This window comes from Sylvia atricapilla, chromosome 13 (assembly GCF_009819655.1).
Source record: "Sylvia atricapilla isolate bSylAtr1 chromosome 13, bSylAtr1.pri, whole genome shotgun sequence".
Taxonomy (NCBI): domain Eukaryota; kingdom Metazoa; phylum Chordata; class Aves; order Passeriformes; family Sylviidae; genus Sylvia; species Sylvia atricapilla.
This window is the reverse complement of record NC_089152.1, coordinates 3,127,254-3,150,620: the sequence shown is the minus strand read 5'-3', so window position 1 is coordinate 3,150,620 and position 23,367 is coordinate 3,127,254. Positions and strand designations below refer to the sequence as shown.

At 47.6% G+C, this 23,367-nt stretch overlaps 1 protein-coding gene across 1 annotated transcript in view; it reads left to right on the top strand.

Annotated features, from left to right (window-relative positions):
- The first annotated feature begins 9,211 nt into the window (after nucleotides 1-9,211).
- ALDH1A3 (aldehyde dehydrogenase 1 family member A3) overlaps nucleotides 9,212-23,367 on the top strand; it is a 33,196-nt gene continuing 19,040 nt past the window's right edge. Inside the window, exons 1-5 of the mRNA XM_066328246.1 lie at nucleotides 9,212-9,323; nucleotides 12,697-12,801; nucleotides 18,124-18,264; nucleotides 20,405-20,534; nucleotides 21,768-21,829. Coding sequence (XP_066184343.1) covers nucleotides 9,225-9,323; nucleotides 12,697-12,801; nucleotides 18,124-18,264; nucleotides 20,405-20,534; nucleotides 21,768-21,829 — 537 coding nt within the window. The 5' untranslated portion in view covers nucleotides 9,212-9,224. The remainder of the gene's footprint in view (nucleotides 9,324-12,696; nucleotides 12,802-18,123; nucleotides 18,265-20,404; nucleotides 20,535-21,767; nucleotides 21,830-23,367) is intronic.

Sequence of the window (23,367 nt, the reverse complement as noted above, 5' to 3'; positions counted from 1 at the left end):
ATCTCTTTCTTCTTCATGAAGGGAAAATGTCCAGGTTTGTTCCTTTTAACTTTGTTCATGGTAGCACTCTTGACAGAAGGACTTAGTGCCTATTTAATGTCTTTGCAAGGAAGAGAAACTTCTCGGTTACATAAAAGTTTGTATCAAAATTCAAGAATCCGGATTAATTATAGAAGACTTGCCTTGTATCATTCAATTTGTTTGAATAGCTTTAAAGATTAAGCAGATCCAAGGCCTAACAGAACCAGAGCCAGTAAGACAATAGCTGAGATTTTCCTTTGAAACAAAATATACAGGTGGTTTCTGTGAGTTTCTGTCTCTATCTGCCCGGCTTTTTTATTTTTATGTCGTATCCAATATCACAGAACCTGGCAGTAGAAATCATATAGCAATTTGTGAAAGCTTGTTGCTGTTCTAGATATCATATAGTCTGTTCCACACCAGCAAAGACAAAACCAATGCCTTTACTCCTCGAGTTTTCATTCAAAAGGATAATGATCTCTGGTAACAAAATATTTGGCAGTAGCATTATTTAAAATGCACAGAGGAAATGTTTGTCCCTAATTCAAGGGACTGTGGTCACACAGTCTCTATTCACTTGGTATTTACCAGCGAATGCCAAAGGCTAATCTGCAAAAAGCCCAGGAACAGAGTTAAGTTTATCACACTCCATCCTTCACCCATCCCATTGTAAGGGAGTTACAAAATAGTAATTATTGAATTTCTTTGTGGCCAGAGAACTTATAAACCGTGTTATACCCAGCAGGCTCTAATGGCTCCTTCGGTAAGTATCTAATTAAGTGGTTGGGGTGTTGGTTATTTTTCCTTTCACAGCATACTTTTGTGTTTTAAAATCCCTTTGCATTAAACGACTTCTCGAGTTTTCCAAATTTCTCACACGCACAGAAGAGGGAAGTAAGAAAAAAAGAGGAGGGGAGATTTCGGTCGTGGGAGCAGGAGGCAGAAACGAGGATTCGCAAAGGCTAAAGGCAAATCCTCCCCAAAATCTCGATCTGAAACACCGAAAACGGCAGCTACGGTCTGCCTGGGACCGCTGGCTGTCTAGAGAGGGGGAAATAAAGCCAGCCCGAGGGGAATGGGTGCGTTTGGGAAGGAGAGGCCGCTCCCCCAAAGCCCAAAGCGGTTACAACACCTCGAGGGCTTTGAACGGTGCAAATCCGAGGTCTGGGCAATTTTACCGACCCCGCTCGGCATCCCTCGCCCGCCGTCCCTGCCACCGCGAAATCCCTCTCCCCCCCGGGGCAGCGGGACGCGCCGGGCGGAGCCGGCCGAACGCACGATCGGGGTGGGGAGAAACTGCCCCGGGGAGAGAGAGGAAGCCGAGCATCCGCCCCGCTGCCTCCTCGCCTTCGGGAGGGATGCTCGGCTTCGGCGGGGACGGCGGGAGGCGAGAAAAGCGCCGATCTCCGGCCCGGAGAATGCTATTTGCTCCCGGGAAAGCTACGGGGAAAATGCCTCACAGCGAGCCACGGGACTGGTCCCTGCCGCTGTCCACCGCGGTACCAGCGGCCACCGCCTCCTCACAGCCTCGCTGCTCCTCCGGGCACCACGGGGACGCTCCAGCCCTCTCGGCCGAGCTTAAATCGCGCACTAGGTTGGGGTTTTTTTAAGAGAGCCACATCGAGGTGCCGGAGATGGGCTGGAAGGGGCCGAGTCCCCGCATCCCGACTCGGTCCCGCATCCCGGGCTCGGCCCCGGGCGCACCTGCCCCGGCCCCGGGTCTCTCCCGGGCTGCTCCTCCCCTGCGCCCCCGATCGCTCCGGCCCCTTCTCCCTCGTTAGGGAAGTGTTAGAAAGTTGCTGAAGTGCGAAATGAGCCTGCGAAACCTCGTTGTCCTCATTAAACTCTGACAAGGAGGGTGACAAGAAGCAGCGGAGGGGAAACAATGCGGCAGTGTTGGGGAGAGCCCCGCGCCGGGGCAGCCTTTGTGCCCGCACACAAAAGCTCTTGTTTGCATGTGTTAAAGTCCATTAAACCGCGGCAGCCCCAGGTGCAAACGCCAGCCCGGAGAGGCCGCGCCACCTTCCGCGCCCGCTGAGCGCCGCGGCCGCTGCGCGCTCGGCTCCGGCACTGGCGGGCGGCGGGGCCGGGGCACGGCCCGGCGGGCTCCTAATGAGGGCCCGGGGCTGGCCCTTCATTAACGGACATGGGTGGGTTTCGCTCTCTGTGCCCCCAGATTCGCCTGTCCCCCGCCTCGCCGTTAGTGACAGCGACGGGACACAATGTCGCCTATTGTGCTGCCCAGCCCCTCACCAGAGGGGACACGGATGGGACCCCGAGCGCGGCCCAGGGTCGTGGATGCTGACCTGGTGCCTAAGAGTCTGCTGGACAGGGGCCGTGGTTTGGCTTTTTCCCACTGTGGCTTGTAAAGGTGCCTTTGGACACTGTAACATCATCAAATCTTCGCGGTAAGTACCGCCACGGTTAGGAGCAGAGCAGTTTTCCGACTCCTGGTTCAAACAGCAGAATTCAACCCAAAAGATGAAAAAGACAGGAACTGTGCAGAGAAAAGCCACGAAAAAAAAAAAAAAAAAAGCTTTGCATAGGTCAAAGCCTACAAAAACAACCTCATCATAGTGTTAGTGTTTCATATGACTGGCATGGCAATTTATCCAAGAAAAAGTATTTCCAGGTTCTGTTGCAACAAGTCCACATCACTTTATCCTCAGTGGTCTGCCAGGGATCTGCCCCGCAGCTATTTTAAATTGTGCTGCTAATAACAATTCATTACAGCTGATAGAACTGGGAGACTTGCCTTTTATTTTGCAATTAGCCATAAAGGCTCTGATCTGGCAAATGCTCTGCACTGTGAGCATGTGAGTAGCTCTGCTGAAGTCATCTGGGACTGTTCATGTGCTTAACATTAAGCCCGTGTGGGTTTGCAGGATCAAGGTCTGAGACAGGATCATCTTTAAGGATGTTTGTTTACCTGCTCTGTTCTGTATTTTCTAGATTCACCACGGTGCCTTGCAACCCCATTTCTCTGGGAAGACGTGGAGTGTCTCAAGTCAGCTGGGCACAGCTCACAAGTAGCATTCTGAAGCTGAGTGATTCTTCCCGTAAACAAGAATGGTTTGCAGGAGCCTGATTCGGGAAGACATGACGGCACTGGGTACGTTGCACTGCGAACTGTTGAGCTGTGTGAGCCTGTGTGTACTGAGGCGTTAATGCAGAACTGTTGGGCATTGGGCCCAGAACAGATGTGATGATGAGTGAGAGCAAAGAGACAGGGAGGAAGGAGCAGCAGAAGAAAGGACAACTAGGCTTCTCAGTTCCTGCCTAGACAAGCACTGCTTCCAAAACCTGGGCACCGTCTCCAAATCCCTCTTATCAAGAGAAAGTAGGAAGCAACATGATCTGTGGAGAAAACAAACATATTTGTTTTTTTCATTTGCCAATCCTGCAAACAATAGCTGTTTGTAGGCAAATAATCCTCAGGTCTGCATCGCCAGATCAATGCAGGGAGTAGTTCCCATCGGCTCTGTGGTGCCAGACACACTGAATGGTTTGTAAGGAAACAGGTCCTTGAACTTCTCCACAGCACAGTCGCTATCTTAGTAGGTTATCTCGCACTTGCTTCTGTTCCTGCTCCCATTCTCCTCATCTTCCAGTGCTTGGCCTGGCAGGGAAAAGTGAAGACTAGAGGAAATAGACCTTGTTTTAATAGAAAAGGCTTCAAAATGTTCAGCTGTTTGTTATTTCCTTGCCACTTACTTTTCCAATTTACTTTTGGAGCCAGGCTAGCTAAAGGAAAGGCCAATCCTTGTGCACACTCGCAGTTTAATACCTATGATATGCATGAAGAAAATTAATTTGACTGAGGATTTTGCTTCATGAAGTAATTACAGCATAAAGCATAAAAAGGCTGTATTTTGTCTTGAGCCGCCAAAGTCCTGGTTTGCATCATGAGGTCATGTTTAGGATTACAAATGTTTGCACAAATAGCATCTTACAGTATCTCACATTGCCTCTCTCCACCTTTACTAACAGGACTTCTGGAGGTGGAGAGGAACAGGAAAAGAAACTGTTCTTCAGTCCCAGACGTGTTAAAATTGAAGCTTAAACCCACAGGGCACGAGAAGGGCAACACGAATATGGGAGGGTGCTGAGTTCACAGCGCTGCTCACACTCCAGAATATATCCCATGTCTACTCAGTGGAGGAGAGTTGTAGGCACCAGCACAGCCCAATTGAGGTTGGATTTATACAAAAAACCTCTCATGTAAGACATACCATTTCCGTGGTGTCTTCAGGACAGGCTGATCTTTTTTATTTTGACTTTTTAAGGCATCTCTCTGGATTCAAATCCTTTTGAAATTGTATGTGAATGCTTTGATAAACTGAGTAGTGCTAGTTTTGGTAAAAAATGGCAGATTTTCAAATTAATTTGGTGATACTTGCAATGTGCTTCACAAGTGAAGGCAGCACTTCAATTATCACTATCTTGCAGCCAGAAAATATTTGGAGAAACAAAGCAAATCAAAATGTGCTGGCAAAGCACATCTCACTGCCTTCACATGGCCAGTCCCTATCAATCAGTTTCTTCTGCTACCAGGGAGCCCATAAAATGCCAATTACACCACAGCTGAAAGCAGTCCATCCTGCTGCTAACCTGTGTCATGGCAAATTTGGCCAAGACTGATGAAATGTATGGATTTTCAGTTTGCTTAGAAGAATTAACTCAAACTCTCTAGAACTACCTGTGGGAAATAAAAGTTACAGGAATGGTAAGCTTACAAAAAAAGCAGAACATTCACAGATTCAAGTCACTGGGGAGCAATGCACTCAGCAGCACTTTCTGCCTTACCTGGGTGTTTAGGCAAGAGATCTTTAGATCGAACTTGTGCAATGACTGCTGGAGCTGAGCTCTGAATTCCTGTCATCAAAACACTCGGGCTGTGGGTAACTCGCATCGGGAAACTGAAATTAAGAAGAACCTTTTTTTATTCATCACTGCCTGCCTTCTTTCCTCACTGATAATACAGGGTCAGCATCCTCTCAAAATGACTGGAAAAGGAAACAGTGCATGTGAAACTCTCAGACACTGCTGTCATGAGCACCATGGAAAAACCATACGGAAATGAATAATTTTGTGCCCAAAGCACAGTTTGAATAACAGGCAGTAAAAAGCCCCTTCGCTGCACATTAAACAAGAGGAGAATAAATCATGAGGGGAGCTGCTCCCTAAGGAGCAGCAACCATTGCCAATGCAGAGTGAGGGGGATGCCTGTAGGAAAAGGGTGTGGATAACTCAATTACAGTTCATCTGGATGAGGAAAACCAGGCAAATTCTGGACACTCCAGGCTGTTGAATGCTGGAGTGTAGAGCCTCAGTAGCCTTTCAGAGTATATTGTTTCACACACGTATTTATATTTGTGTGTGCATGGGCTTCGGGGGATATGGAAAATAAGTGGGATAAGCTTTGGCTCTGTGCCAGGTTGACTGCACTGCACAGCTACAGCACTGCTGGTCAGCTGGAAGCACAGACTGAGGTCTAGATAAAAAAAAAAAAAAATCTTTGAAATATCAACTGATCAATTTGTAGAGTATCTGTCAATGGCTACAGCACCACTGTCTGGGCGAACACTGCCCTCTAATATGTGCCCTACTGCCAAATCTGTCATCATCCATGGGGCAGGATGCCAAAGGGGTATTTCCAGGTAGTCTGGAGATGTCTTCACTGACCCTCTGTGTACGACTCTACACTCCTGGGCTGGAGCCAGGGCATAAAATACAGCAGGAGTGTATTTGGAGGAGTTACCACCAGTAATATCCCCTTCATTAAGGTTAAATAAGGTTGGGAAGTAAAAGAAATTAATTCCTACAGTAAAATAAATTAATTCCTATATTTTAGGAATAGGAAAAAAATCCTATTCCTAAAAGACAGGGAGACAGCAACATCATAACAGGAACATGTCCTAGGACTGTGCTTGGCACAGACAGGCAGGAGAGCATGGAGAGCTGTGGTCAGATCTCACTCACAGTAGCAGATTTAAGAGTGCACTTGTCCAACCCAACAGTGGGAAGGTGATCTTTGTTCTCCTTGGCAGAGCAGAGCTGGTGTTCTGACAATGTAAAAACTCTCTGTGTGAGATGCAGCTCTACAGAGCAGCTCCAGGGCATCCACAGCCATTGCTGTTCCTGTAGCAGCTTAAGGACACATTGCCAAGGTCTGTGCAACAGGAGAACACAACAGGGTAACTCAGCAGTGATGTGGCCTCTCATTGACAGGTGCTTTTCCTCATGCTTGTGTTCTGACACCTTGATCAACTGTTGCAAACTTAGGTAAACCCCATTTTTTCAGTCCCTCTATCCTAGTGGTGGCATGGCCCTCCTGAGGCACAGGAGTGAATGTAAAATGTCTCACGCTTGTTCTGGTCAGGGCTCTGATGATGCCTTTAGGGCTTCTCCCACTCAGAAGCCTGGAGACTGAGTATTTTCACCCCTGTGGATCTGGTAGAAGCACAAAAGACACATCTCTTCTGGGGCTGGTGGACTTCCTGCTTATGCCAGGATTGAGTTTGCCCAACAAGGGACCAGTCAGTGTCCACAAAACTCTGACAACAGAACATTCTGTTACTCTTCCTGTGACTTTATCAGAGGAAACACTGCACACAGTTATGTATATCCACTAAAGTCTATTATTTCAGCTCATTCATATGTTGCTGACTCACCATTCATTCACTTTGTACAACCTTTAAAAAGTCTTACACATCCCCAAACCCTGTACATGGAATTTCTGCCTTAGCTGTATCTCATACTGCACCAACATTAACTCCAAGAGGCAATAATTTTCCCAGGAGTGTCCTGTATAAAATCTTCCTCATCAGAGATAAGAGACAAGGTCATTCCACATGAGACAACCCACTGGAATGACTCCTTAGACACTGCTTGTTCTGGAACTTCTTATTCATCATTCTCTTCATCCTGATATTTTGTTCACCAATTGCAAAAGTTCTTTCCACTTCCACTGAGTGTTTCTGTGGGCAAGGTACGGACAGAAATGGATAAACTCCTCTTCACTGGGACTAGGAACACATTGGGATTTGGCTAAGAGATTTCTTCTAGCCTGGGTTCTAGCATTTGTAGCTTTTGTGGGAAACAGCAACAGGACGGTTAAAAATGGACAGCTTAGAAATAAACATTTCTGCACCAATCACCATCAGATAGGTTTTCACCTGGGCAGAGGACCTCCAAAAACGTCCTGCAAGCTGCAGGAAGTGGGGGTTGATTCATCAAGGTGCTTTCCCTTCTGAATCAGCAATAAATCTACGCCACTGTGATATCACGGGCTATCTGCCTTTGGAAGCTCTGAGTATTTTTAAGCATTCTAACAGCAAAGTGCTGACTATTGCTGGGGATTACAGATTCTGCAGAACATTTTGGAAGATAACTTCTGGCATCTTGCCACTTGTTATATGGAAAATATGTTGTATTATCTTCCATGTGTGTGGGGGTGTGAGGGTGCTCTGAGTGTCCTGGCCCTCAGCCTGCAAAGACTTACACATATTTTATGCAGAATAAAGTTAAGCAATACATAATGAACTTGTTCAGGCGCAGAGCCTAGATCTGTCACTTAAGACATGTTCCATATCCTTCAGGACTTCTCGAAAGACAGCATCTTTCTTGGTGCTCCAAGTACGCTACTACGAGGACCATACTGGAGGTGGTGGGACACAAATACGCTGTTGTCAGAGTAGGACTTTCCAGTGGAAGGGCCTGGTCCTGCCCCAGCTGGCTCAAGTCCTTTGACTGGGAGTCAGACTGGGATGGGCAAACTGGTCCCAGACTCCTGTACACACACAGGAATGTGGAGGAGCTGCTGTCAGATGCACATCAGACATTTGATGTCATGTTCTTCTCTTATTATCAGACCTGGAAAGCTCTCCAGAGGCACTGAGTGAAGGATGAGGTGTAGCAGGTTGAGGCAAGGATGTCGGGGCACCAGTAATAGCAGAAAAAGGCCCTTATTGCTGGGAGACAGTGGTGTCACTCCCATGGAGACCCCTGCAAGAGTCCTCCCATGAATTGGTGGGTTTGAGTGGGATGCAGAGGCAGAAGGCAGTGGGCACATCCTCCCATGCCCACCCCAATGCCACGCTTGGAGGGACGCCAGGGTGGCCGCTCTACTCCCCAAAGCCCATCTAGGCACATCCAGCTCCCCTCCCTCCCTGCTCAGGCCTGTGGGGAGCAATGCCAGAGCCATGCAGGAGCGCTGAGGGGACCACCGCCGGGAGCCCTGAGGGAGCAACGTCCGAGCCCTTTGTGGGGCCCTGAGGGACTCTGTGGAAACCCTGAGGGGAACCGCTTATGTGCGGAGGGGAATCCCTTGTGTAGAATCCGTCACAACGCCGTGGAGAGCCCTTCGGGACACTGAGGGGAGTGCTGTGGGACCCTGTGACCGCCGAGGGGAGTGCTGTGGGACCCTGTGACCGCCGAGGGGAGTGCTGTGGGACCCTGTGACCGCTGAGGGGAGTGCTGTGGGACCCTGTGACCCCCGAGGGGAGTGCTGTGGGACCCTGTGACCGCTGAGGGGAGTGCTGTGGGACCCTGTGACCGCCGAGGGGAGTGCTGTGGGACCCTGTGACCGCTGAGGGGAGTCCTGTGGGACCCTGTGACCGCCGAGGGGAGTGCTGTGGGACCCTGTGACCGCCGAGGGACCCTGTGACCTCCGAGGGGAGTGCTGTGGGACCCTGTGACCCCCGAGGGGAGTGCTGTGGGACCCTGTGACCGCTGAGGGGAGTGCTGTGGGACCCTGTGACCGCTGAGGGGAGTGCTGTGGGACCCTGTGACCCTCGAGGGGAGTGCTGTGGGACCCTGTGACCGCCGAGGGGAGTGCTGTGGGACCCTGTGACCCCCGAGGGGAGTGCTGTGGGACCCTGTGACCGCTGAGGGGACAGCGGGCCCGGAGTGCTGTGGGACCCTGTGACCGCTGAGGGGACAGCGGGCCCGGAGCTCTGTGGGGACCCCGCGGCGGCGCGCGGGCGCCCCCCCACCCCTGCGGCGCGCGCGGAGCCTCGGCGGGGCGGCGCCGCCCGTCACCTGCGGCCGCGCGAGGGGCCGGGGCGGGGCCTGGGGGCGGGGCCTGCGCTCGAGGCGGGGGGCGGCGGCCAATGGGGGCGGGCGGGCGGCGCGCGCGGCGCTCTTAAGGCGGCGCGGCCGCTGTCAGCGGGTAGAAGGCGCCCGGGCTCGACGGCGGGGCGATGGCTGCCCTCAACGGCGCCGTGGAGAACGGGCAGCCCGACAAGAAAGTGCCCCAGCTGCCGCGGCCCCTGCGCAGCTTGGAGGTGAAGTACACCAAGGTGAGGCCGCCAGGCATGGGGCGCTGGGCGGCGGGTGGGCTTCACCGTGGTGTCGCCGGTGCTCCGGCGTGGAGTCAGGGTGATGGTGAGGTGTTATGTTTATAATAGAAAATTTTTATTCTCAGTGTTGTTTTTCTTAGCTTCTCTTATTCCTTCTGCTTTCTGAGATAGTAGGTTTGTGGAGGTTTGAGGTTGAGCAAGCAGATGACAGTGGCGTTTCTAATGGAGCCACATTTGTCCCAATCTCTAATGCCCCAAACCTACCTTTTTCTTTTTAATAAAATAACTCCACCAAAGCCGTTGCTTTGCCCCAGGCGCCCTGGGCTCCTCTCCCTGGCTGTGGTGCCTGACACCATCTTCCCCTCCCAAGCCACCCGTGAACGCCTCCAGCTCCCCGCTGGCGCTCAGCAAAATCCGATTTGGATGGGGTGAGCCTGGGCAGGGCGAGGAGGGGTTTATCCCTCAGGAAGCCGCTTGCTGGGTTTTTGTTCAACTGTCCTTGACCCACAGCTTCCCTGCGGGGAGGTGGCTCAGAACCAGTGGTGGGTTTGGGTGGTGGCGAGCACAGAGCCAGTGTCTGGCAGGACTGGGCCTTGTGGAAAGGCTCTGCCATGAGACTGGAGCCATCCTGCAGCTCCTCAAGAGGCGTGATGCTCATCTTGGTGACTCTTCGTCTCAGCTCCATGGCTTCTCCAGGGATGAGGAGTCAGGCACTGAGTCCACACAAACCCTCACCTCTCCGCTCTCCATTGCGTTTCTCTTTAAACAGCAGCTCCTGACCTTTTGGTATAAACCAAAGGCTCCTGGGCTTGGTATCTCTGTCCCTCAGAGGTGGGGCTGGCCTGGAGCTGAGCAGGGCTGCAGAAATCCCTGCTCCCGGTGCAGCTGTAGCTCTGCGATCGCCGAGTCGCTTTTTGTTCCACAACAGCCTGACGCACTGCCCTGCGCAGTGGGGAAAGCGTCCCGGCTGGTTATGCTGCTCAGGAGCCTTGGCTGCCATCATTTCAGCTTTGTGCTTGGACTAAAAGGGCTGGAGGGACTGAATGAGTGTGTTAGTGTTGCGTTTTTGTGTTAAGTGTTAAAGAAAAAACAAAATTTGAAGCTCATTCCCTTGTAGCGGGAAGGAGTGAACAGCGGTAGCTTATCCGACGAGGTGTTGATTTGAATTATGCATCCAAAGTACTGAAACAGATTAGCAATTAGGAGTAATCACTGGACTAGATTAATTTTTAACATCCGAAATTTATCTACTCTTTATTTGTCAGATAAACTTGTCATTTAGCAGCAAATTGGATCTGCAGCTGCTGATTGCAGAATGGCGCAATGCTGCACAAACAGCTCTTTCCTGCGTCCAAAATGGACACGGCCATTTGAGTTCTTCTTAAACGTCCAAATGTTCTGGTTTTTGTTATTTTTATTGTTGTGAACACTTTTAAACACTCCTTAGGGATCTTATCCTGCAGCCGTGTATGTTTTAAAACATGCAGTTTATGCTCCACGGTTTTGCCAGAGACTGTGAGTGCTAAAAGAGTCAAGGCAGTATCTTAAAAGTGGAAACCAACGTAAATTAAAAGTGTGAGTTTGGTGTTTGATCTGATGCTCCTGGTGAATCTGAGAAAATAATGAGCAGCAGTCAATTTTCATAAAACTGTGAGGGGTTTTGTGTAAGCTCTGAGTTTCACCAGATGTTTACAGCTGACAGCACGCTTCCCTCTGCTTAGAGGAGATTTTTATTTTTTGGTTCTACCAGTTATGGGGCTGGGGGAGAGGCAATTTTTTTCAACAAAGATCTTTCTCTTATAGAGCAGCTTAATACTTGTCATGGGTGTGTGATAGAAGTGATCTGTCCACAGTTCCTTGTCTCAAATTCTGGCTCTGAAGCATGAACTGCTGATGTATTATTTGATTTGATTTCAACTCCTGGCACTAAGGACTTGTGATATGTGGTGGGTTTCCAGAATGATGCCAGTGTATATGTTACATTTAAACCAGCCTGATCCTCTCACTCGTGTTTTACTCCTTGGTAGGAACATCACTTTCCTACAGAATTAGCATTGAATACAAACGAAAAATCAGTATCCTTCTCCAGTTTTTAGTTTGTGAGCATATACCTGATACTGTAATTTTATGGTTCCTTTCATATTTCCTATGTTTATAATACGACTTTTCTTTATTAGGGAAATAAGGAAAAAACTGCAGTCAAAATGTGTAAATGTTAAAACATAGCACTTGAATAACAGAGTTTGTTCGAGAGGGCTGGTGTCCTAAACTGAAGTTAATATTTCTAACATTGTATCTTTTCTTGTGACTTCCCTTGGCAACATTTTTTGTGAAATTTTCTTCTCAGCCTGTGTGAAACAGGTGGGTCCAGCAGTGCAATTTCTACACCAATTATGCTTTGGATGCTTTATGCAGAAATAGTAAGAAAAAGTCCTTTCAGTAAAAAAGCTGCCCAGGGAAAGAAAACTGTGACACAAAGCAGTGGGAATTTTGAATATAAGAGATGCAACATTAATCTCCTGGTGGTGTGTAGAGACTCATAAACAAGATTGCAAATGTGGATGGCTTCCAAATAAAAGTACTAGCTTACAGCCACTAGCAGGCTACTAATAAAGATTACTTCATCTAATCTTATTTAAAGTATATTTATAAAATATAACACTGCCAAGTCAGATCACAGCGTGGATAAGATGCATGTTGAATCAATTAATTGTATATAGGTATTCATGTTCTGTTTACAGTGAGTAACAACACTCCAGTATTTAATGCATTTTTAGTTACGCAACGCTGGGACTGTTTGTTCTTGCTCTGGAAATGCAATATTTTGAAACACTTAAATCTTGTCGCAGATGACTCCAAGTGACGTGGGAGGCTTGATCTGGCCTGTGACAAGGCCTGGTGGGGTAGAAGTGAGCCAGAACCTGCCTCCTGCAGACACTGCCCGAGGGAGGAGCAAGCTGTGGAGGTAGCCCAGGGCAGGGCACAAACAGCCCAGTAAGGATTGTACAGCAACACGTAGCAAGGGGCTCCTCCTGCCTCAACCATACAAGTTTCTCTTGGTGTCTGCTTGCTGTCCTCATGGAGATGTATTTCAAAAACTGCCCATTTTTCTCACTGCTGAATCCCAGTGTTGTTCTGAGTGGGACCCATGCTATGCTTTGCTCTGGCTCTAAACTAACTGGGTGCACAAAGTTTGTCGAAATGCTTCTGTATTCTCAGCAGTGTCCCTGGGAGAGAGACTGAGCACACTTGACTCTGCCAAGGATGGAAGTTGGAGAGCCTCTGGACCTTGAAGGAGCACTTGTGGGTTTTTTGTCTGTATCAGTTGGTTTTCTTTCTCCTGCCCATCCCAGTCCCCTTGCTCTCTCTTCAGATATTTATTAACAATGAATGGCACGAGTCTACAAGTGGAAAGAAGTTCCCCACTTACAACCCTTCAACGCTGGAGAAAATTTGTGACATTGAGGAAGGAGATAAGGTAAGTGTTGGACAAGCTGTGCAAAAGACATTCTCCAGGGGATTTCTTTGTGTAGGGAAGCACACAGTGGAAAAGCTGGCTTTTAACAGCCACATCCATCTGGCCAGACCGAGCTGGAAGTCTGGGACACTGGATGTGCTGCTCAAGAATGACGTGGGCTGGGTGTCATCAGTCCTGTCCAGCTTGCCAGAGGCACTTTCCCTGGTAAGAACTGGCTGCTGAACACTGTCAGAGGAATGAGATTGAGCATCATTCTTGTGCCATAGACTGGAAGGAAGTAGCCAGCCTGAGCAAATAGCAACGATGGTGTGTGCACACCCCATTTGGATTTGGGCCCTGTGTTGGGGGTATTTTGTACCACAGCTGCAGGGCAGCCTGCTGGAGACACTGAACTGACACTCCCCCTTTTTTCAACACAAATAACCTGAGTGCTTGGGAGAATTTAAGCTTGGTCATGCAAACATTGCTGCTGGAGCTGTGGTGTTCCTTTTCCACCTGATATTGTGGGTTTTGGCCTCCTGCACAAATGTGGCAGCCCTCACTAAAACCAAATCAGGATCTCAAGAGCTTTAGTGCCTGGCTGGCCCTGGTGTGCTGTACAGTAACCTGAGATGTAACTCCTTGGGTTTGGTAACAGTCTGAAGTGAGGAACAATCACATGTGACACTTTTTCTGGTCCAAAGCAGCTCATCATGTATGGGCCAACTGGTCTGACCTATGGAAAAGTGCTGGGCCAACATCTGGCTTTGTGCAGGAAGTCATGGGAAGGTGATTCACAGCTGCTGTGCTGTGCCAGGGCTTTGGTAGCTCATTGCTATGGGCAGTGTGGCCATTTCTGCCTGCAATGAGATCTTTTTCTTGGTATTTAAGCTTGTCCAATGCTTGTGAGGCAGCCTCCAAGACTTATTGCCACTGGGGATCTGTGCATCCATGGGGCCATTACATATTGAGGCAGAACCAAACATTATGTGTAATTTCTTTATCCTGACTGAGTAGGACACAACAGTGTTTAATTGCAGTGGCATGTAAACAGTGGAATTGAAGCTGACTGATGCAACTGTATTTTGATAGGCAGAAACCATGACTTTGTTATTGTTCCCTGAGTGAAGTGTCTCCTCAAACAGCTACAGAGTATTAACATGAGCAGTTTGTGCCTGCTTCTTAACGTTGGCTAAAGAAAATTGTTATACAGAGCTAACAGGCCAGTTTCACCTCCTTGAGATTTGTCCCTGTCTGAATTCAGCTTCTAGCTTGCAGGAGAGTCACTGTAAACTGTTCCAGTCAGTGGAGCTCTCTCCTTCTTAATGCTCAGTACAGGTGATTGATTTCTTAGTGGAAATTGCAGCCAAAATTGTAAGTTAGCTGTGCTTTGGGTGCTGAAAGCCTCTTCTATACATCACGCCTTTAAAAACAGTATTTTGCTCTAGCTAGGATTTTCCAAGAAACTGAGGGGGGATTAGACTTGGATCTGGATTAATTAAAAAGAGTCATGGGTGACAACCATCCCCAACTTGCTGTTTGCCTTCTGGTGACACTTGACCATGTCCCACTCTCTTCTGGCGGACTAAGGTCCCTGAGGCTTCCCTTGCATCTGGTTCAGCCCCTCCTGGGGCTGTAACTGCAGTCTGCTGGAGTCACCACAGGAAGTGCTGAGTTGTGTTTGGTGGTGCTTTCCAGTGCCTTGTCCCCATGTGCTGCTGGACTTGCTGTCCTGGCCAGTGCCACTGTAGAGGTGGCAGTTCCTGCTACTGGCTCTGGCTTTGGCTGTGCTCTGCCTGCACAGCAGGCTGAGAGCAGAACTCCCCTTCCCAAGCCCTGCCCCTCCCTGGCCATGCAGAGTGTTTTGCTTAGGCTGCACGTGAGGGGTGGAAATTTGGCAGCCAATATCTCAGCGATGACAGTTTAGTCTGGTGCTGAAACTTCGCCAGTGCTTTATAAGCCTAGAAGCAAAGGTTTTGTTGTCTGTTCTTTAGTTACAGGATTGTCCTTGATGGACAGTTGAGGGATAAAGAAAAGTCTGTGTGGAAAAAGAAGCCCTGAAAATAAAATGGTGGACGTTTCCACTGGATGCTGGATACCTCACAAATAAAAGCTTAGTGTCCAAGTGTTTGTCAAGTTGAAAATGGAAGAGAGGTAACTCTAGTGCTGTCCCTAACACTTGGAGACAGGCTTTTTCCTTCTAGCAGCTTGCTGACATCCATCAAGGGTAGGGGAAAAGTGCTCCTTCCTCAAAGGAGTGCCTGGTCTGTTGCCACAGAGGAAGGACAGCAGCTCCACAGCTGTGACTCTCAAGTATCTGTCACAATCATTTCTAAACATTGTGGATTTGTTTGCAGTCAGCCTGCCCCCTTCAGACTAGTGGCAGGCTGGGGTAAAACCACAGCAGACTTGCAATGCCCTCAATAATGATTTTGGACATTTCAGGCTGTTAGGATGCTGTTTGTAGCTGTTTAGAATTCGAGTTTGGAACTTAAAACTGAATTCAACGTGTGGATTCTTTGCAGGGGAGCAGGTCAGGGAACATCTTCTAACTGAAAATCTGTGACATTCTCATGCCCTGTGTTAAGAATGTCTTTCCAAAGACTTGCACACCTGAGGCTTTTTGAAGAAGTCAGTAGGTGAATTGAAGGAAGAGGGTCTCCAGTGGGTGTCCTCCATTCCTGGCACATCTCCACTCTGGGGCACCTTGAGATTGAAGAAGAGCAAGGCTTTTTTGCAGGTGTTTTCCCCACTCACAGAGCCAGTGGGCTGATGACCTTCATTATGCTCTGCAGCCTCTTGCTGGGGCAGGAGAGAGGAAGAGGATGGGAAAGGAAAAAGGAATAGCAATGAGCAGGACTTGAGGTAGAGGAAGAATATGGATGAAGCAGCTTAGGACAAAGAACAGTGTTCAGTTTGTTTAGGGGGGAAGGTATGTGATTGTGTAACTGGGGGTTGTATCATAATTCAAACACCCCAGGTGGGTATGGAGGTTTATAGGCATTTCTCAACACTGTAAAGACCTTGCAATCTTAATATTCTTAGTGAGGCTTTTTATGTAATGCTCAGTAAATCTGTTATAAATCCAAGTGGAGCACCAGGATGCATGGATCTCCTCCTCCTGTGGTTTTGTGCATCACAGGGTGTTCCTGGCACCTTGACAGTTTGGAGTCACTTTGTCACGCCTTGTGCCTACCTATTGCAACATGCCTGCAATGAACATGCCATTCAGACTCCCCTAATGCCTAGTCATAACAGGATGGATTAAGAATGGCATTTCAGCCTTCCTGAAGAATTTCCTTGTTTTTGCTGGTCTCTCAGGCCTGTTGAGGCTGTACATTGTCTTAGGATATCACTTGGTGGTGGCTACCCCGAGGGTGTTTAGGTAAAGCCTGTTTGCCTGTGTGACAGTGACTGCAGGCCCTGAGCCACTGTTTGTACCCAGAATGTCTGAGAAAGAAGGAGCTGCAGCAGGGCTCATGTGTTCCCGTTTTTAGAGGCTGGGGAACATCTGGGCATGCCCTGAAGTCCTCTGCCCACGCAGTCATCTCCCTCGTGTTCTGAGTACCAGGGTGGAGGGAAGACCCTCACAGTACCAAAGGCATTGTGCCACTGCAGACCCAGTTCCCTGCTCCCAGCCTGGTTGCAGAACTAATTAATTGCTGCTAAGGGAAGACTTGTTTAAACCTGACACACTTATGTTCCTTTGCTTGCTCTGTCACATAAAATATTGCCTTCTTTCAGCTTAAGCCTTCATTCCAGCAGGCAGGAGGGGGAGATACATAAGTGTGCAGTGGCTGGTGGTGCCTTCTGGCTTTTGTGATGTGCCAGGCTGAATCCAGATCAACTCCAGCAGAGTGAGCCATTCAAAGGCCTGTTGTTCCCATGGGTGATGGGCCCCAGACAGGACTTTCCTGTCTGTGCTCAGTGGCTTTGGACACCTCTGCCCCACCAGCGTCCCTTGCTGGACCAGAGCCATCCTGTGACACCACAAGTTTCCTCCAATGGTTTCCCATCAGTGCTCTTCCAAACAGTGGGGTTTCTTCTCCTGACAGTACAGGTCAGACTGTTTCAAAGCTGTGTGATCTCTTTGTAAAGAAATGGAGCCAAATTTAATGCAAGGTGCAATTGCCTTGGGTGATGACTTGCAGTTTTGACCGTGGACTTTTTAAGAAGACAACGTGTTTCCCTACAACATTTTTTTCTTGCTTGGGCTCCACACATCCTCTCCATGAGGGGGGTATGGCCAGACCTTGTTGGATAAGTGCAGAGGCTTATTTCCTAATTGTATCCAGATAAGACTTGAGAAAAGGTATAGATGAGAGCAACTGGTGAAGTGCTGGGAGGAATGATCAACATTCCTGACACCCTCCCTCCTTTGCAACCTTTTTGAGCCATATATTGCAGTGAGGTGCAAGTTCTGCATCAGCTGAAGTGAGGTTTGGGCTGTGCCAGACCTTGCATGCAGCAGGAGTCTGTCCAAAGCTTTACCAGTGCTTGAAGTATGGCCTTAGCCATGTTGGTGGCAGTGTTCCCATAGATTCCATTGGATTGGGAGCCCTTGGCTTCACTTTTTTAATCAATGTATGTGAGGTGAAGAGAGGAGTCCAGGGCATACTGTGGCCAGAGTAAATGCACGAAGCTCTGGAGGTGATGGTGTGGGAAGGAGAGAATTTGCTCCCTATCTGGTTAGTAACTTGGTTAGAGCTGGATTTGGACAGAGGATGGTAAAGCTGTTGGGAGATGAAGGGAGAATGGCACTAAGTTTGTGCAGGGGAAATGCCTTTGTCATAGCACTGACCAGCAAAACCTTTCCCATCTGGTGGAAATGTTCTGGGAATGTGTTCTAGGATCTAAGGGAGATTTTCAGTGTGTTGACTGCCTTGGCTTGGGCTCCAGGGGAACTGGATGGTGGGATCTGAGCTGTAATTACTTCCTTGGGTAAAATCTTGATCTCATGGGGGATTTTCCTGCCCACACTTGTTTAGAGGAGGCTAATTCATGTAGGCCAGTGGCCTGTCATGATTCTTCATCCTCCCCCAGTGTCACATCCTGTATTGGCAGGAACATGATTCTGGATTATTTTATAAACAAGTCAGTTACATTAAATTACCCTTGAAAGACCCAATTGGTATTCAGATCTCAAGGTTGTTTATGAGCCCAGGCCAAACCTAAAACATATTCCAGGCTTGAATTCAAATCCAGGAGTGAAATGAAAGTGGTTTTGTTGGACAACTTGATTTTGGCCACCACAGCATCAACTAGGAAGCAGCCTGGGGGGATGGTCTGTGCCATTGTCCAGCTCCTTCCTTGTAACCAGAGGTTTCCCTGTGTGTTGTGTAGCCTGATGTGGATAATGCAGTGGAGGCAGCAAAGGCAGCGTTCCAGAGGGGCTCTCCCTGGAGACAGATGGATGCCCCAAGCAGAGGACGGCTCCTGCACAAACTGGCTGATCTCCTTGAGCGGGACAGAGTCACCCTGGCAGTGAGTACTGGGAGCAGTGATAAGCCAGCAACAGTTGGCTCATAACTCTGCTCCATCCCTCTGGTGTATCCATATCTACCTAGTATTTTCCTTTTCTCTCCCTTCACGAAGGGCACAGGAGTCACGGCTTTATTCCTCCTTCTGCAGGATTTTAGGTGTCTTTGTAGAAGAACTGTCAGCCTTCTTAGTTGACTTTTGCTCAACTTTAGCTAGTTACTGAAGTGATTAAAGATAGTGACACTTAAAGTTTCAAAGTTTTTCAAAGTAACACTTAAATTTTCAAAAAAAAAATAGCAATATTTTTAACAATCATTAATGTTTATAGCTGTCTCCCAGCTCTTATTAAAAAAAACTCACACCAAACCACCACAGCTGACTCATTCTTTATAATAAAAATGCAGGTGGGTTTGACTTCTGTGCTAATTCCTTTCCTTAAAATGGAGGGCTGGAAAGAGAATCTTTCTCTTGCTAGATATTATCCAAAGTTTAAAATGTATGTAAGTGGGAACTGTTTCTTACATTCCTGTTGAATGCGCTGGCTCAGGAAAATCTCTTTATAGCTGTGAAGCTATGTTAACTTGGACTTTTGCACTGAAGAACTATTGCTAATGATTCCATGATCCTGTCTGGAGGAGTCCTGCTGGTGCAGATAAAGGGATAAGAGCCTGAGCTAAAATGTGCTCAGTTGGTGGAAGCCTTTGGACTCTACAGGCCTTGTACATCTTTCCAAATGGCACCCACAGAGCCTCAGCTTGGGGCTGCTGTCCATCCACACCCAAGCTCTTGGATCTGAGCACTCTCCAGTTCAGTGCTGCACTTTTATCTTCAGGGAAAGGCATTGATGACATTCCGTGCTGTCAGATGTGCAGGTAACTGAGCCAGTGTCCTGCTGAGGTCAGTGGGAATTGACATCCATGGGGTGTGCTCAGGAGCTTATGGCTATGTGACTATTCTGAGCTGGGTCTCTTTCCCCAGCGCCTTCTCTCAACCGCATGACAGCTTTCAGTTTCAGCAGGGCAAAACCAAAACATTCAGTTCTGAAGACAGTTCTGGGAAGAAAAAAAAAATGTACGTGTGAATAAACCCTGTTTATTTTTTGCAAACTTTTTAATGAAACTGTGGAGCACCTTTAACCAGAACACACTTCAAGCTTTTTGCTGTCCTTCTGGTTTGGGAGGGCTTGTTTGGCCTTGCTGTTTGCACTGCAGAAAACCAGCCCTGGCTGCCTTGGCTGTGTGCTAAGCAAGGACTTATAAAAATCAGTTGTTTTAGAAGACATTCAGTGGATAACAATCCTGGCCATTCCAAGGGGAATGTCTGTTCGAGTGCTGTTTGGACCCTAATGTCTGTGGAGGATGACAGGGTATGACTTCATGTGTAAACAAAGATGTTTCAATCTACCAAGGGATAGTACTTCCTTTATGGATGTGCTGGCCATTTGCACCAATATCCCATTTAATGACCTGAGAGGAGAACAAAGCATTCCCTGAGCTAATGTCCAGAACAGTGTGAAGGACACAGGCTCAGCCTGGATTTTGTTTTGAGCTGATCAGTACCAGTGGAGCAACTTCTGCCTTGCCCTGGGCTCAGCACAGATATGAGCCCAAAGGTTACTTTACTAGAACTCTGTAAAAAGTGTGTTAATCATTGGACAAAAAAAGCTTTTCAGAAGTTTGGTTTAGGCTTATGAAGTAGAGAAAGCAGATTATTTTTGTCTAATAGAAGGAAAGTAGCTCTGCCTGATTTCAGTGACAACATCTGGACTCCAGAACATCTGTGTTGGATGGTCACTTAGGGTGAAGTCATGATACTCACATTGTTTCTGACCAGTGCCCCAGACACCAGCCCTGTATCCCACCCACACTCACCTGCTGGAGGCTTCTGGAAGGTGCTCTTTGAGCACAGGCCCTGAACAAAGCAGCTCCTGTACACATCAGAGTTCTGTGTTTCCTTTCCTTTCTGCAGTATCTGTACTAACAAGCTCATTCTCTAAATATAAGAGGAGGGAAGAACATTGCATGTCTTCAGAAGAAAGCACAATAAAGCTGAGAAGAGGGCTTTTTAAAAGCTTTTTCTTAAGAAAAACACCCCAAAACATTGACTTGTCTGACAGTGCATGCAACTTGTTTTTTTTTTTCAGACTCTGGAAACAATGGACACAGGAAAACCTTTTCTGCAGGCTTATTTCATTGACCTGGAAGGCTGCATAAAAACACTCCGGTATTACGCTGGATGGGCTGATAAAATTCAGGGCAGAACTATCCCAGTGGGTGAGTACCTTCAGACCCAGTTTCAGAGCTGGGATGGGATGAGACTTGAGGGGGGGGAGATCCATGGAAAGGCTGGGTTCTGAAAACCTGCAAAAATAGTCTGCACTCCTTTCTATCTCAGGATGCATTTTAGAGCAGATGTGTTTCCATATTGCAACTAATGGGAGAACTTGGTTAATGCCTGGATAAATTTCTGGAAAATAATGTGTTGGCTCTTCTGTGGCTTTTTTAACAGAGAGATTTTTGTTCAGAGCAGTCACACAGAGAGAACACTTTGGTCGAGTGTAGAAGTTCAAATATGGTTTTAGTGAGAACAAGTTGAGAGAATGGATGGCCTTGTGGCACAATAGGCAATATGGAATCTTTTCAAATTCAGCCTCTTCAGTCCCTGCATGTGGGTGACCACTGAGGCTGTGTGAAGGACAGACACTGCAGACAGAAATTAGTCACCAGAGGAAGGGCTCTGGAAGGCTGAGCTAGTTCAGTCTGTGCAGACAGCAAAGGGAACCATGTCAGTCTTATAAACTGAGATTTGTCACCCTCATTCAGAGTGGTGCAAAGCTTTGCTTGTCTGGACACTGCTTGTTTGTCCTGATTTGAAATCACTTCAAAAAAAGCATCATTAGAAATGTCCTTGCTCTCTGTCACATCTTCCCAATGAAACTAGGTGTTCAGCAAGAATAAATTTGAAAGGCAAATGTTCTTCCTGCTTACTCTTTGGAAGAGTAAGCAGTATTTTAAGGTGAATAGTATTACTTTAGTTCCTGAGTTTCATCTTTTTGTGATTTCTTACCAGGAGTGTAATTCCTGTTATACTGAACAGGTTCCTGTATAAAATAGTTTTTAAAACTCTCTCCCTTGGGGAGACAAGTGCTTTATGTTTTTCAGTAGGACACAATCTGAATGAAAGTTGTTTGCTCTCTAGTGTGATAAAACGTTATCCTCCCCTCAGCTTCAACTCAGGGAGTTTGCAGAAGGAACTGAACCCTGGTTTTGAAAGGTCCCTGTGTGACTGTGAGTGGTGTTTGGCTTTCAAGCTGCCACAAGACCTGTACTCAGATCTTCTGCCTGGGGTGTTCCAAAGACATGAGTCAGGATGAACAGACACAGTGTTCTCTGTCTAACATGGGTTTAGTTCTGTCCCCAACCTGTTACTGTGCAGCTGTCTCACACACTTTCTGTAAACCTGAGGATTTTGACTGGTTTGTCCCCTTTTACTCTCTTGTCTTGCAGATGAAAATTTTGTCTGCTTCACCCGGCACGAGCCGATGGGTGTCTGTGGAGCCATAACCCCAGTAAGTGACAGTGCTGGTGCCCTGCATCTCCCAAAGAACTGGAAAATCCATGTGCACTCCATCCTACTCCATTTGCTGCCTGGCTAAGCACAGCTGTTCTGCAGGGAACTCCCATCTCAGTGGCCTCATGTAGTTTTGTGTTTTACCCCCATGCCAATTGCTCTTGGCAACAGAAAGGCTCTGCAGTGGAAGGGTGGGTCTCCTAATCAGATGCTCTGTTGCTCTCTGAGGCTGACACCAGTCACCAGAGACCAGTCAGAGCTCTGACTCTCACACTGCTGGGACAACCATCTCATCATTAGGAGTGCTGGCTTTTTGCTACTTCGTGCGATGCATAATTTTGAGTTCTAAATCGTATCTATTATCAATTAATTACGTCTGGCTGTTCTCTGAGCTGTCTGGGATTAAATCTCACTGAATAGTTTTCTTTTCCTTGAGGTCTCATTCTCTGCTGAGGGGACAGTGTGGCTAGCTCTTGGAATGCCTCCAGTGTTAGCATGTATTGCTTGCTCTGTTTCAACAGACAGCCAGGAAGACTTTACAGCTCATGGGAGACAGATTTTGTTCCTGTCTGGTTGTAAATGCTTTGAATGTGGTATGCTACAATTTGTGAGGCAAGTGGTGCTGTGTCAAGATTCTCTGTTTGGATACAGCACCAAGACTGCCAAGCTCAAGAAGTGTTTGGACAATGCTCTAAGAGCTGTGGTGGGAGCCTTGATACTGTCCTGTGTAGGTCCAGGAGTTGGAATTTGATCATCACAGTGGATCCCTTCAGCCTCAGGATGTTCCATGATTATTTTGTACTTGGATCAATTAGAGTTCATGGAGGACTTTCCCTTTTCAGATAAGGTTAAAGACTGAAAGAAATGCATGTGAGACATTGAATTTGCTGCACCCTGGGAATATGAGGTCTAGACCAGATCCCAAAGATGTCTGGGGAAATTCTTCTTTTTCCTTTAGCAGGACTGGGTTTATAACCCAGGTGATGAGAGGACATGGTCTCTTTGACAGTGTCAGGGTGAGGCAAAGTGGGAGGTTTTCAAACAATTGTCTTGGTGACTACGCAGTTTTTCTGGCTGAGCAAGCAGTGTGACTGCTGGTGAGCAGAATTTATGACTTAAGATCAAAATCTCAGGTTCCTCACACTGATCACCAGTTAAAAGGTATTTCCCTGTCACTCTCAGCCACCTTTGGCACTCAGCAGTGCTTTGGAAACTATCCCTTTAAAAGCCTACATGCAGGATGCTTTGGAAGGCCACTGTAGGGGACATAGTGGGACTTGTAGGATCTCAGGTTCACCCTAGACCAGCAAAAAATACAACAGAAACTACAGAAACAAATTTGACTTAAGTTCAACACTGTGTTTATATAAAGAATAGTTGGGGTCAACAAAACCACATCTGTCTTCAGTTTATTCAGAACAAATCTCCAATTTTTTTCCCCCATTTTGATCTTGATAACACCAACAGCCTGTGGGTTTGTATATTCCTACTTGATTGAAAAACATTCTGGCCCTGTCCTGGGTACGTTTCCCTAGA